At 36.6% G+C, this 15,056-nt stretch overlaps 1 protein-coding gene across 1 annotated transcript in view; it reads left to right on the plus strand.

Moving 5' to 3' along the window:
• Positions 1–14,642, plus strand: part of ZNF200 (zinc finger protein 200) — a 34,717-nt gene extending 20,075 nt beyond the window's left edge. The window contains exon 5 of the mRNA XM_006897484.1: positions 13,888–14,642. Coding sequence (XP_006897546.1) covers positions 13,888–14,642 — 755 coding nt within the window. The remainder of the gene's footprint in view (positions 1–13,887) is intronic.
• Positions 14,643–15,056: the final 414 nt, after the last annotated feature.

Raw genomic sequence — 15,056 nt, forward strand, 5'->3', positions numbered from 1 at the left:
AAGAGTCCAGAATGAAAGCTGCATAGTGGAGTGTACTGGGGTGGGTGGGAGGTGGGTGATTGATTGTATAACAATGAAAGGGTGTTGTGTTGTTTTTTGGTGGGTTTTTTTTTTTCGACTTTTCAGAGAGAAAAACGAACTGGAGGGATGGGCAGGGAGGAAAGTGTGCAACAATGAATGAGTGGAAATCCAAAGTCTCTGTAAACTTTAATTTAAAAAAAAAAAAAAAAGGAAAATGCAAGCCAGTGACTTCATGCCTCAAGCCTTCCTTAATCTTCTCCATTTTAGATAGCCAATTTCTGATTTACTTGTTCCTATCAGGCCATTCCAATTCTTACCACTGGACTGAGAAGCACCTTCAAATAGATGGTGAAAAGATTGAAGATATCAACTATTTCGTCTACTTGGATCCAGTCATCACCCTTGGTACCAGCAGTCAGGAAACCAGGAGATATTTGACTGGGAGACTCTGCAGTCAGGGACCTCTTCACATTATTGAGGAGCATTGATGTCAGCTTGATGATTAAGGTGTGTCTGATTCAGGCCATGATCTTTCTGATCACTTTGCATTTGTGGGCTGGATAAAGAATAATGTTGGCAGAAGAATTGATGCTTTTGAGCTGTGGTATCAGAAAAGAATACTGAATATCCCATGTACTACCAAAAGACCAAACAAAAATGTCTTGGAGTAATTGCATCCAGAGTGTTTCTTGGAGACAAAGATGATAAAAAGTCATCTTGCATACTTTGGACATGTTGCTAGAAGAGGTTATTTTTTGTAGAGAGACAGTATGCTCACATGATGACACAGTAATTGCCACAGTGGACTCTAATGTGTCAGGAAGAGTAAGGATGGCACAGGATAGGACAGACTTCAGATCTTTTGTTCATAGGGTCACTATGGGTCATACTCAACTCAGAGACACTGAACAACAGCAGCATAGTATCAAACCAGTACTCTGAAGAAACTAACATATTATTGTCTCTGAAGAATCTTTGTGGTATTGAGGATCTCTCTCTCTTCCTTAATTCCCTCAGTTCACTTAATTCCCTCAGTTATCTCTAGTGAGATAAAAGATATTACAGACCACACCCTGGGAAAAGTCTCCTACATCACATTAGGGTAATGAATTCCATGCTTAGTACTCTTATGGCTATTTGGTTGATTAGATCTTGGGGAATTATTACATAACTTTATAGAATTACATCTATTTTTAAAAATTATTTTATTCACAAAATTCTAATACATTGTTTTCTAGAACAGATTCTTTCCGTTTCACTCACCCACCCATCAAATTGTACAACTCCATGATTAACGTACAACCCCTACACATCTTCATCACTCTGCCTTTGTTCTTCCCCCCCCCCTTGGATCCTTATATACATTCTACAGTAATGCCCTTATAATGTACAATATTTGTCCATGTGGGACTGAGTTAGAATATTAAAGAAATAGAAAATGTGTTCATTGATAACTTCCTGTGAAAGAAGACAAATCATATTAGAGTTTCAATAAATTTCCCTTAAGACAGAGAATAAGGCCTTTCAAAATAAATCAGTATAATCTAATATTTATAGTTTCTTTTTTTTCACTTATAGTTTCTTAAAGAACAAAATAGACTGTCATTGATAACATTTAATATATTAACTACAGATAGTTTCTTAAAAACGGAGAACAAAATATGCACATAATGACTAATAATACTCACTATTAAATTTTCTAAAGCAGTAGGATATGAAAAAAGTATTAAGACTAGAAAAGGAGGGATCCAAAATAAGATTTGTATTTATAAAATTGAAAAGATCAACTAAGACCATGGTTCGAATGTACCAGCTGCTCTGTAGGAGAAAGTTGGGCTATTTCCTCTCCTACATTTTACAGCCTCTGAAAACCTTCTGAAGGGTATGGTATCAAGTCAGTTACAACTTGACGGGAATTGAGTTTGCGTTTTGACAGATGATAAAACAATTAGAAGTCAGAACATTGGTTATTTTTTAAAAGATAAGAGTAGTAAGTGGAAGTGCTCCATTTCCTGGAGCGGGTTGGATTACTAACCCCACCACTTTTAGGTGAGCAGTGCAACTCTCTCTGGATCAGGCCATTGTTGTGTGTGCTCCAATCAGAACTGACCCACAGCTGACCCTTCAGCGGGTTTTCAGTCAGTTAATTGCACAGGAGATTGCCTATCATCTGCCATGGAGCAACCAGTGGCTTTGCCCTTCATGCCTTCAGGATTGCAACACACATTTTTACTATTAGACTACTTTTGCTCCCTTAATTACCTGTTTAATGACCACATAATAATGCATTATATAAGTATACTGTGTCTTCTTTATTTTTTTATGTAAATTGTAAGTTTTTTACTAGCTATTGTTATATACTGTTGAGCTGTGACTCATAGTGATCCTATGAACAACAGATCTGCACCTTGCCTAATCTTGTGCCATCTTCACCATCTTTGTTATATTCAAAGCCATTATTATAGTCACCTTGCCAGTCTATCCTATTGAGGATCTTTCTCTAATATGCTGACCCTCCACCTTTCCAAGTATGATGTCCTTCTCCAAAGACTGGCCTCTCCATCTCCAAAGTAGGTGAGAGCCAGTTTCACCATCTTTGCTTCAAAGGAGCACATTAGTTGCCCTTTCTCCAAGGAACACGTTAGTTGCCCTTTCTCGAAGACAGACTTACTTGCTTGTTGGTATTCCAAGGAATATTTAGTACTCTTCTCCAGCACAACTCAATGGCATCAATTCTTCTGTCATCCTTAGTCACTGTCCAACTTTCAGATGCATAGCAAGTAATTGAAAAGACTTAGATCAGACACACTTTAGTTTTTAAACTGGTTTCCTTGCACTCTTGCACTTCATCACTTTGGAGAGATTACTATCTATAACCATGTGATTTTTCTAAAGCTACAATGTGGTAATATTTTTATAATTTAAAAATTTTTGTTATGTGCTGTCAAGTTGCCTGCAACCCATAACTACCCTATGTACAATAGTTCTGAACATTGTCCTATCCTGAGCCAATTTTACTGTCTCCAACACACCTGCCCCTATTACCTCAGTAACTATGTCAGTCCATCTCATCCAAGGTCTTCTTTTCCTGTGTTGTCCTTACAACCTTCCAAGTATAGCAACAGTATGTGAAACAGAGCTTCAAAATTCTTGCCTCCAGAGAGGAACTTGTTTCACCTTCTCCAAGGCTGACCTGTTTGTTCTCTTGACAGTCCATGGTATGTTCTACTCTTTTTCCAACACCATAACTCAAAGCCATCAATTATTCTTCTGCCACCCTTATTCATTATCCAGCTCTCTGATGCATAGTAAGTAATTGTGAAAACTATAGCCTGGATCAAGAGCACCTCTTTCTTTCTAGAGTAACATCTTTGCAATTCAGAACTCTGGAGTGGTCTCTGACAGCAGGCTTTCCTAATCATGTTCATCTTTTGATTTCCTGGTTCCAAGAGTCTTGATTGTGGAGCCAAGCAAGGTGAAATTTTCTCCATCTATCTTGGTGCTCCCAGTTGGCCCAGTGGTGAGATTCTTTGTCTTCTTGATATTGAGCTTCAATCCATATTGAAGACTGCAGCCTTGACTTTCTGCAGCAGATACTTCAGGGCCTCCTCAATTTCAATGAGCAAGGTTTTGTCATCTGCATAACAGAAGTTGTTAGTGAGCCTTCCTCCAATTCTGATGCCACATTTCTCCTCATAAAGACCAGCCTCCTGAATAACCTGTTTTGCATATACATTAAAAAGGTATGGAGAAAGGACGCATCCCTCATGCACTTGTTTCCTCATTTTGAATCATGCAGTATTATCTTGCTCTTTCTGATGACTGCCTGCTGGTTTTACGAGTATGATCAGGTATTCTGGGATTCCCATTCTTCTTAATGTTAGCCACACTATATTATGGTATTTATTTTACTGTTCCCTTACTAGACTTTTTTTATACTGTTGTTGTTATTGTTGTTATGTGTCATCAAGTTGCTTGTGACTCATAGCGACCCTATGTACAACAGCCCTAAACTCTGCTCTGTCCTATGCCAATCGTACTGTCTCCAATACATCCGTCCCAATTACCCCAGTCACTGAATCAATCCACCTCATAGAGGGCCTTCCCCTCTTGCGCTGTCCCTCCACCCTACCAAGCATGATGTCCCTCTCCAAGGACCAGTCCCTCCTTACAAAATGTTCAAAGTATGTTAGACAGAGCCTCAGAATCCTTGCCTCCAAGGAGCCGCCCGATTTGACCCTTTCCAGGATGAGTTGGTTTGTTTTTCTAGCAGTCCATGGTACCCTCAATATTCTTCTACTAGTTTATTTAAAAAGTTCAAATACCTAGTTTTTCCACATCAGTTCGTTCCCGTTTCCCTCACCCATCAAATTGTGTTATCCTGGGATTAATCCCCCCCCCCCCCTCAACTGTACATCTTCACTCCTCTGCTTCCATCCTCCCACACCTTGGATCCTCATACTTGTTCTACAGTAATGGTTTTATACAGTATTTGTCCCTATGGGACTAAGTTCACACAGCATAATACTCTCCAGTCTCTCCCAGGTTAGGTAATAATTTACAAAATTATTGCTCCTGTGTGCCGTGTTCCATTGTGTGAATGTACCATAATTTCTCAATCCATTCTATTGTGATTGTACATTGGGGCTGTTTCCATCTCCTTGCAATGGCGACTAGTGCTACTATGAATATTGGTGTAAAAGTCTCCATTTGTGCGTCAGTTCTCATTTTCTTGGGGTATATTCAAAGCAGTGGAATAGCTGGGTTATATGGAATTTCTCTGTTCAGCTTTTTGAGGAAGCGCTAAACTGCCTTACAGAGTAGTTATACCATTGTACAATCCAACCAACAGTGCTTAAGAGTTCCTATCTTACCACATCCTCTCCAACATTTATTACTTGCTGCCGTATTAAACTTTGGCATTGCTACTGGAGTGAGATGGTATCTCATTGTGGTTTTGATTTGCATTTCTCTCACTGCCATTGATTTTGAGCATTTCTTCATGTTTCTTTTTGCCATTTGAATATCTTCCTCTGTGAAAATTCTTTTTATGTCTTTTGCCCATTTTTTAATTGGGTTATCAGTCTTTTTCTTCTGTGAACTTTCATGGTGAGACTCTTGTCTGAGATGGTTTTGCCAAATGTTTGTTCTCAGTCAGTCAGTTTTCTTTTCACCCTGTTGGAAAAAGATTTTTATGAACACAGGAATTTAATCTTTAGAAGATGCCATTCATCAGTTTTATCCTCTTTAGATTATACATTTCTGGCTGTATTTCGTAGTCTCTTTATACTGTAGAATAGGGCTTCTAAGCTTGATCCCAGTTTGTCTCATATGAACTTTATGATTTTGGGCTTTAGTCCTGGTCTCTGATCACCTTAAGGTGGTTTTTGTGTATGACGTGAGATATGGATCCTGTTTAAGCTTTCTGTAGGTAGCAGTCCAGTTTTGGCAGCACCATTTGTTGAAGAAGTTGTCATTTTCCCATTTGATAGGTTTTATTTCCTTGTCAAATATCAGTTGATCATAGATAACTGGGTCTATCTGGGTTCTCAATTGTTCCATTGATCTGTGTGCCTTTAATTGTACGAGTACCATGCTAATTTGGTTATTACCGCTGTGTAATACAGGTGTTGAAGTCAGGGAATGGTTTTGAGGTCAGGGAGGGCTATGCCTCCCACCTCATTTTTTTTCTCAGAAATGTTTTGCTTTGGGGGGGTCTTTTGATTCTCCAAATAAACTTGACAATTTCCCTTTTGATCCCTTGAAAAATGAACTTAGTATCTGCATTGGGATTGCATTGAACATGTAGATTGCTTTTGGTAAGGTTGTAGTTTTCACAGTATTGAGTCTTCCTATCCATGGACAGGGCACATTTTTCTAATTCTTTAGGCCTTTTATTACGTCTTGCAGAAATATTCTGTAGTTTTCTTTGTCTAGGTCTTTTATTAACTCTAGTTAGATTCATTCCCAAATATCTGAATTTGTAGTTGGCTATTGTAAATGGTATTGCTTTCTTGATTTCCTTCTGGGAGTTCTCTTTGTTACTGTAGAGGAATCCCACTGATTCTTGGATATTGATCTTATATCTTGCCATTCTACAGAATTGGCCTACTAATTCTAAGAGTTTTTTTGTTGAGTCTTTGGGGTTTTCTGTGTATACTATGATACCATCTGCCTGTAGTGATAGTTTAACCATCTCTTTGACTATTTAGATAGTTCCTTCTATTGGTGTATTGCCCTACCAAGCACTTCAAATACAATATTAAATGGAAGTGGTGACAGTGGGCACTCTTGTCATTCATTCTGTTCAGAAGAAAAATGCTTTTAGTCTCTGCCATTGAGAATGATGTTGGCTCTTGGTTTTGCATATATACTTTTTACTATATTGAGGAAATTCCCTTCTATTCCATCTTTTCTGATTGTCTTGATGAGGAAGGGGTGTTAGATTTTTGTCAGATGTCTTTTTTCCATCAATTGCTAAGATCCTGTGGTTCTTGTTATTTACTTTGTTAATATAGTGAGTTATTTTGATTGTTTTTCTTATGTTGAACCATTCTTGCATACCTGTTATGAATCCCACTTGTTCGTGGTGATTTTTTTTTTAATGTGCTTTTGGATTCTATTAGGATTTTGTTAAGGATTATTGCACCTATATTCATGACAGATACTGGTCTGTAGTTTTCTTTCTTGGTAATATCATTGCCTGGTTTTGGTATTTGGGTTATGGTTGCTCCATAGAGTCTTGAGTGTGTGTGTGCACTTTTTCAATTTTTTAAAAATAATTTAAGTAGAATTGGTTTTAAATCCTCTCAGTGTTCGCTAGAATTAACTGTAAAATCAGGATTTTTCTTACGGGGAAGGTTTTTTATGACCTTTTCAGTTTTTTTTCTTTTGTGATGGGTCTGTTCAAGTGTTCTATATCTGTCCTTGTCAGTCTGGGTAAGGGATGGGTTTCAAGGAATTTGTCCATTTCCTCTTGGTTTTTTAGTTTATCAGAGTATAGCTTTTGTAGTATTCTGATGTTATCAATTTAATTTCCTCTGGTTCTGTTGTGATATCACCTCTGTTACTTCTTAATCGAGTTATCTGTGTCTTTTTTTCTCTTTTATTAAATTTGCCAGTGGTTTGTCAACTTTATGGACCCTTTTGAAAAACTAGCTCCTGGTCTTATTGATGGTTACGACAGTTTTTCTGTTATTTATCTCATTGATTTCAGCTCTTGTCCTTATAATTTCTTTTCATCCAGAGGTTTTAAGTTTAGATTGTTGTTCTTTTTCCATTTGCTGAAGGTGTTGAGTTAGATCATTGAGTATTATTCTTTCTTCCTTTTTTGTATTTGTTCCTATTTGCTATGAACTGCCCTCTGATGACTGCCTTAGCTGAGTCCCAGAGTTGTGGTAAGTTGTATTTTCATTATAATTTATTTCAAGGAACTTTTAAATTTCATTATTTATTTCTTTTATAACCCAATCATGTTTTAGCAGAGAGTTATTTAGTTTCCACATGGGTGATTTTGTAAGCTTTACTCTCCTGTGATTGATTTCTAGTTTTGTGGCATTGTGGCCTGAAAAAAATACTTTTACTTTGTGTCCTAATAAATGATCGATTCTGGAGAATGTATCTTTTGCACTTGAGAAGAAAATGAGCTTTGCTCAATATAGGATCATTTGCTGGCAATTTTTATCTTTCAGCATTCTGTATATGCCATCCCATTGCCTTCTAGCTCTCATGGTTTCTTTGGAGAAATCAGAACTTAATCTAATTATTTTATTTTTGTATGTTAATTTTTGTTTTTCTCGTGCTGCTTTTAGAATTCTGTTCTTTTAATTTGGAGTATTTGACTGTGATGTGTCTTGATGTTTGTCCTTTTGCTTCCAGTCTATTTAGTGTTCTCTGTGCTGCTTCAGTGGGGATTTTCCCATTCTTCATAATACTTGAGAAGTTTTCTTCTAGTACTTTCCCTCAATCTTCTCAGTGATTTCCCTGTCACTCTTCTGTTCTGGAATTCCAGTCAGATGTATATTTTCTGTTTGATGTCATCCCACATAATTCTAATGTTTTCTTTATTTTCCTTATGTCTCATCTCTGATTTTTCTTCCAGTATGTTTCTAGTGATGTTCTTGTCTTCCAGCTCACTCACCCTCTGTTCCATCTCTTCATTTCTACTTTTTTGTCCTACCAGCATGTTGGACACTTATGCCATTTTGGTCTTAATACTCAGGATTGCATTTTCATGCTTTTCTGTTATTTCCGATACTGTGTTGACTGTACCCTCTCTGTCTTGTGATGATTTTTTAATTTCTTGTACCTCTATTTATTCTATGATTTTTTTTCCCCTCAATCTTTTGCATTTTCATCTGTATCTGTTCAAGTTTCTTCTCATCCATATATTTCTTCTGGACTGCTATCTCTGAGGTATTTTTCTCTCTTATTGACTTCCACTGTTTATTTCCACATATACATCCTTTTCTGTGGCTGATCAGATAATTCTGTATCAACATATTTCTTCTGATTCTCTATATCTGGAGTAGTCATTGGGTCTGCTTATTTAGGAGAAGGGTTATTTTGTTTTTTAATGATGGCTGATGTGGGTCATTATTTTTAATCACATAATAGGAGTCTTTTCTTAATAGATATTAGGCTGTTATAACTATAAAATTACCAGGGTACAGTAATGTTTTGTGAAACACCTATATATTTCTGCTCCTTTCTTGCCTTGGGCCTGACAGCAGTTTTACCCCAAAAGTACCTGAATGACAAAGGAGGAAGCCTGTTGTTCCCTTCTGGAAGTGGCTTCTCGCCTCCCTTGAGGTGCCTAGGTCCTCCCTGTTGCTTGAGCTTAAGGGGTCTCGCATGGTCAAGTTAAACAGCAGTTTTCCCCCCGAAGTATTTTGGGAGCAGTGCAATACTAGGTTTATTAGACTCTTAAAAGATTATTATATTTGTGCCTTTTATCCCCTAGTCCTTCATATGGTCAGTATGTACTTGTTGAAAAATAACTGGTGCCTATGCAGAAAACATAAGGTACTGATGGTGGTGTGTGTTACACCTTGGGCTACTAACTAAAGTCAGCAGTTACATCCACCCAGCCACTCCCTAGGAATAAGGAGGCAATCCCTTGTAAAAATTTACTGCATAAAGCATCTTGGCAGCCTAATGGAGGGGCACTATCAATCAGGGCTTTCAGTTTTCTTTTATGGGGGGTTAGAGGAGTTTTTCAGAAAATATAAGCACTTATTTATTAGCTGGAAGGTCAGTAGTTCAAATGCAGAGGTGACTTGAAATAAAGGTATGATTATCTATTTCCAAAAAAGTCACAGCCACAAACCATAAGTAACACAGTTCTGTCTATGGCCATACCACCCTGTATGCACCAGACCTCATCTGATCTTAGTAGGAACACAATTCTTCTCTGAAATATATTAGGTTGCCATGAATTAGAATCAACGTGATGTCAACAGGTTTTATTAGATTCAGAATTTTTTTTTAAATTGAGATTTTCCACTCATTCATTGTTGCACATTTTCCTCCCCCCACCACAGTTCATTATTTTCTTTGGAAAAGAGTTCTTTCATCTTTATACAGTCCCCCATCCCCTCAGACCACTTTACTATTAAGCTCTTATTCTACACTCTTGTCATACCAGTAATATCTAATCATATATTCCTTTTGTACAGTTTTCTCCCTTGTCTGTTTCAGTGCCATGTACATTATTTATCCCCCCTTTTCTTAGTTTCCCCCTGACACTCCTGTCAGTCCTGTTTTATAACAGTGGCATTATGCAATCTTTTTGCCACTGAGATATATCATTTGGTATAATGTCCTCCGTCGTCACCCATTTTGTATAATATTTCATGAGTGCTTTCATGAGTGTTTCACTGCTGCATAATATCCTATTGTGTGAAATACCACAGCTTCTCTATCTATTTGTTTGTTGATGGGCACTTAGGTTGTTTCCAGCTGTTTGCTATGGTTGGTGAAAAAAGTAGCAGTATACATGGTGTGCATGTATCTGCTTGGGTGGAAGTTCTGGTCTCTTTAGTGTTTATTCCCAGTAATGGAATTGCTGGGTCAAATGGTATTTCTATTTACAACTTTTTGAGAAAGTACCATACTGTCTTTCATAGTGGTTGCACCATTTTACCCTCCCACCAATAGTGAATAAGGGTTGCAGTTTCTCCACAACCTCGCCAGCATTTGCTTTTTGCTGCTCTGTTGAAGTTTTCTATTCTTACTGGAGTGAGATGATATCTCATAGTTGTTTTGATTTGCATCTCTCTTAGAGCTGGGGATTTTGAACATTTTTCATGTGTTTGTTTGCCATCTGAATGTCTTCTTTGGTGAAGTGTCTGTTCATAGTACCCATTTTCCAGTTGGATTGTTTACCTTTATCTTGTTGTGGTGCTCAAGTATTCTAGAAATTCTAGGTATAAGTCCCGTATCTGACATGTCATTACCAAATATGTGGCTTCCTTTTTACCCTGTTGGAGAAGTTTTTGGTTGTGCATAGGGATTTGATTCTTAGAAGGTCCCATTCATCTTAGGTTTTCCAGGATGCTTGGAAGACTGTTCATGTTATAGATTAGTGCTTCTAGGGTTCTTCCAGGCTTTTCTCTAATGAAGTTTATAGTTCTTGGTTTTAGTCCTAGGTCCTTGATTTACTAAGTTAGTTTTTTTGCATGGTGTGAGGTATGGATCTTGTTTGAGTTTTCTGCAGATGATTTTCCAATTTTGCCAATATCATTTGTTAAAAAGGCAGTTATTCCCCACTTAACTGATTTCATCTTCTTAAAAATCAGTTGACCATAGGTAGATAGGCTGATTTCTAGATTCTCAATTCTATTCCATTGATATATGTGTCTGTCATTGTACCAATACCATGCTGTCTTGACCACCATAGCAGTGTAGTAGGATTTGAAATCAGGGAGTGAGATGTCTCCTACCTTCTTTCTTTATTTAGAGAGTGCCTTGCTTATTCGGGGCCTCTTTCCATTCCACATGAAATTGGAAATTGCCTTTTCCATCTCATTGAAGATTGAGATTTGTATTTATATTGGGATTGCTTTGAATGTGTAGTTTGCCTTTGGTAGTATTGTTATTTTCACAATATTGAGCGTCCTATTCAGGAGCAAGGTATATTCTTCCATTTCTCCAGGTGTTTTTGTTTCTTGTTGTAATGTTTTGTAATTTTCTTTGAATAGATCCTTTGTGTTTCTAGTTATATTTACTCCCAAGTATTTAATCTTGTAGTTAGCTATTATGTTAGGTATCATTTTTTCTTGGCTCCAGTTCTCTATTCTCTTTGTCACATTTAGAGAAATAAATTGATTTTTGTATGTTGATCTTGTATCCTGCCACTTTGCTGAATTGGTCAGCTATGTCCAGTAGTTTTCATGCTTGTGTCTTTAGGGTTTTCTAAGTATACTATCATATCATCGGCATATAGACATAATTTTGCCTCCTCTTTGCCAATTTAGATACCTTTTTTTTTTTCTTCTCTTATTGCTTTCACTAAGACTTCTAATACAATATTGAATAGGAGAGGTGATAGTGGGCATCCTTCCCTACTTCCTATTCTCAGAGGGAATGCTTTTAACTTCTCTCCATTAAAAACAAGATTGACTCTCAGGTTTGTGTGTATACTTTTTTACTATGTTGAGGAAATTCCCATCTATTCCTGTTTTGTTGAATATTTTAATCAGGAAAGGGTGTTGTATTTTGTCAAAGGCCTTTTCTGCATCAATTGATAGGATCTTGTGTTTCTTGTTCTTTGCTTTGTTAATGTGACAAATTATACTCATTGTTTTTTAATGTTGAACTATCCTTGCATACCTGTTAGGAATCCCACTTGGTCATGGTGAATTATTTTTTTGGATCATCGTTGGACTCTTTATTTGCCAGGATTTTATTCAGGATTTTTGCATCTATGTTCACGAGAGATCCTGGCCTATAGTTTTCTCTTTTGGTGGTGTCTTGACCTGGTTTTTATATCAAGGATCTGTTTGCTTCATAGAATGATTCTGGGAGAATTCCGTCTTCTGTTTTCTGAAATAGTTTATGTAGAATTGGTGACAGTTCTTTGAATATTTAATAAAATTCACTTGTAAAACCATCTGGTCTGGGGCTTTATTTAGCTGGAAGTTGTTTTATTACTATTCAATTTCTTCTTTTGTAATGGCCAGGTGTTCAATTTTAGTTTGTGTTAGTTTAGGTAGTTGGTGATTTTCTAAGTATTTGTCCATTTACTCTAGAGTTTCACATTTGTTTGAGTATAGTTTTTCTTAATATTCCATTGTTAACATTTTTATTTTAGTTGGTTCCATTGTGACATTGTCCATTTCATCTCTTATTCGGATTATTTTTGTCTTTTCCTTTTCTTTTGTTAGTTTTGGTAGTGGTTTGTTGATTTTATTGACCTTTTCTAAGAAACAACCCCTGGTTTGTTTTTTTGTTTTTGTTTTTTTTTTTGTTTTGTTTCAAGTGTTTTTCTGTTTTCTATTTCATTTATTTCTGCCCAAATTTTTATAATTTCAATTATTTTGGAGGGTGTTTTCTTGCTGTTCTCTTTCAGTTTGTTGGAGATGTTGGATTAGTCAATGGTCATTTTTTTCCTGCCTTTTAATGTGTTTGCTTATTGCTATAAATTGACCTCTGATTACTGCTATGCCTGTTTCCCAGAGGTTTTGGTAAGTGGTGTTTTAATTGTCATTTGTTTCAAGAAACTTTTTAATTTCATTTTTTATTTCTTCTCATACCCACTCATGTTTAAGCAAAGTGTTGTTCAGCCTCAAAATATATTTTTTTTCTTTATCCTTTTATTTTTAATTTCTAATTTTGTAGCATTGTGGTCTGAGAAGATGCTTTGTATCATTTCTATGCTGTTTAGTTTATTGATGCTTGCTTGTGTCCTAAAATTTGATCTATTATGGAGAACGTTCCATGCACATTGAAGAAGGTATACTGTTCTTTTTTTGGGTGCATTAGCCTATAATATCTATGAGATCAAGTTAATTTATTGTGTGGTTTCATTCTTCAGTGTCTTTGTTGAGGTTCTTTCTGAAAGAAAGAATGGTTTATTGAGAATGATTTATTGAGGCCTCCAACTACTGTAGTAGTGTTGTCTATTTCCTTTTTCAGTTTTGTTAATTTTTTTCTATATTTTGCAGGTCTTTCATTTGTTGCATATATATTATTTTTTTGTTATGTCTTCTTGTTCTATTGACCCCTTAATCATTATGTAGTAACCTTCCTTGTCTTTTATAATGGTTTTTGCATTGAAATATGTTTTATTAGAAATTAATATTGCCACTTATGCTTTTTCTTGTTGCCATTTCCTCAGTATATTTTTTCCCACCCTTTTATTTTTAGTCTTTATTTTCCTTTTTCAGCTGTGTCTCTTGGAGACAGCATATTGATGGATTTTGGGGAATTTTTTATCCAATCTGCTACTCTTTATCTCTTCAGTTGTGCATTTAAACCATTTACATTCAGTCTGATTATTGAGAGTCAAGGTTTTATTGCTATCATATATTTAGAATTCTTACTGAAATATTTGCTGTTGACTTTGGCATCTTGATGTCCAGAGTTGGCTTGCATTATCTGCCCAGAGACAAGGCTGGTAGGTTTTCAATGCAGGAACATTTTATTTTTTTTAAAATAGATTAAATGGCTGCATGTCTTTATTGAGGTTATTGGAAAGATTTATCAGCTGTGTAGCCCACCTTCACTGAATGAAGGATGAAAAAGTAGTAGTATCCTCCATTTTCTGACTTTTACAATTGTTCCTTCCCTAGAATATATCTTATTTTATTTTTGGTTATAACATTGTCAGATCTTTTCAAAGTTATTCTCTCTTTGTTTCAACAGTCAGTGATAGTAATTATGAAGGTGAAAGTCATCACAAGGAACCTGCAGAGAATGAAGAGCAGAAAGAACAGTTCTCAGGGTGTGATGACATGGATTGTTTGACAGACTCTGTACTCACTCCAGATTGGTGTAAAGAAGAAAGACTTCCTGCATCCATTCCACATGAAAGAAAACTGAGGAATCTTCTAGTTACCATTGAAAATGATACTCCCCTAGAGGAACTCTCAAAATATGTGGACATCAATGTTATTGCACTTACTCGAAATAGGAGAACACGAAGATGGTACACCTGTCCACTATGTGGGAAACAGTTTAATGAAAGTTCATACCTTATTTCCCATCAGAGGACTCACACTGGAGAAAAACCCTATGACTGCAGTCACTGTGGGAAAAGCTTCAACCATAAAACAAACCTTAATAAACATGAACGAATCCATACAGGAGAGAAACCTTATTCATGTTCTCAGTGTGGAAAAAATTTTCGTCAGAATTCTCATCGGAGTCGCCATGAAGGGATCCACATAAGGGAGAAGATATTCAAGTGTCCAGAATGTGGGAAAACCTTCTCAGGGAATGACGAATTTATACTTCATTTACAGAGTCATGAGGCTGAGAGGCCATACAGTTGCAAAAAATGTGGAAGAAGATTTAGTCGGATGTCAAATTGTACCCGGCATGAGAAAACCCACTCGGTATGTAAGATGCGAAAGCAGAAATGGAACTGGGAAAAGTCTCATGGTCCTGCTTCTACCTAAACTCTTTGATTTAGGATTTAGACTCTGAAAAGGTACAGGCTTGTGAAAACCTCATATAGCCAAAATTGGATAAAAATCCATCTTGGCTGAAAACCTCAAGGTATTAGTAAGTTCACAGGGAAGAGAACATCCTCAAGGGCTATACCTCAGTTTGCATCCAGGCTTTTTGGATTAACAAACTTTGTTTTGAGAAGTTGTACAACTGTGTGCAGATCTGTTTCCCAAGAAACACTGAACCAGAGTCCAGGTACTATTTAACAACAAGATGAACAGAATGGTCCATGCTTGCTCAGAATATATCCAGGAGTCTCTGCAGAGTGGAAATGATACAAAGGACATCATACTCCACTGAGGCAAAACAAACAAAAAAAACGCCCCAAACTGATTTGTTAAGCCAACAACAGTTGAAGCCTC

This window comes from Elephantulus edwardii, unplaced genomic scaffold, assembly GCF_000299155.1.
Source record: "Elephantulus edwardii isolate Elephantulus edwardi_28Jun2011 unplaced genomic scaffold, EleEdw1.0 scaffold00209, whole genome shotgun sequence".
Classification (NCBI taxonomy): domain Eukaryota; kingdom Metazoa; phylum Chordata; class Mammalia; order Macroscelidea; family Macroscelididae; genus Elephantulus; species Elephantulus edwardii.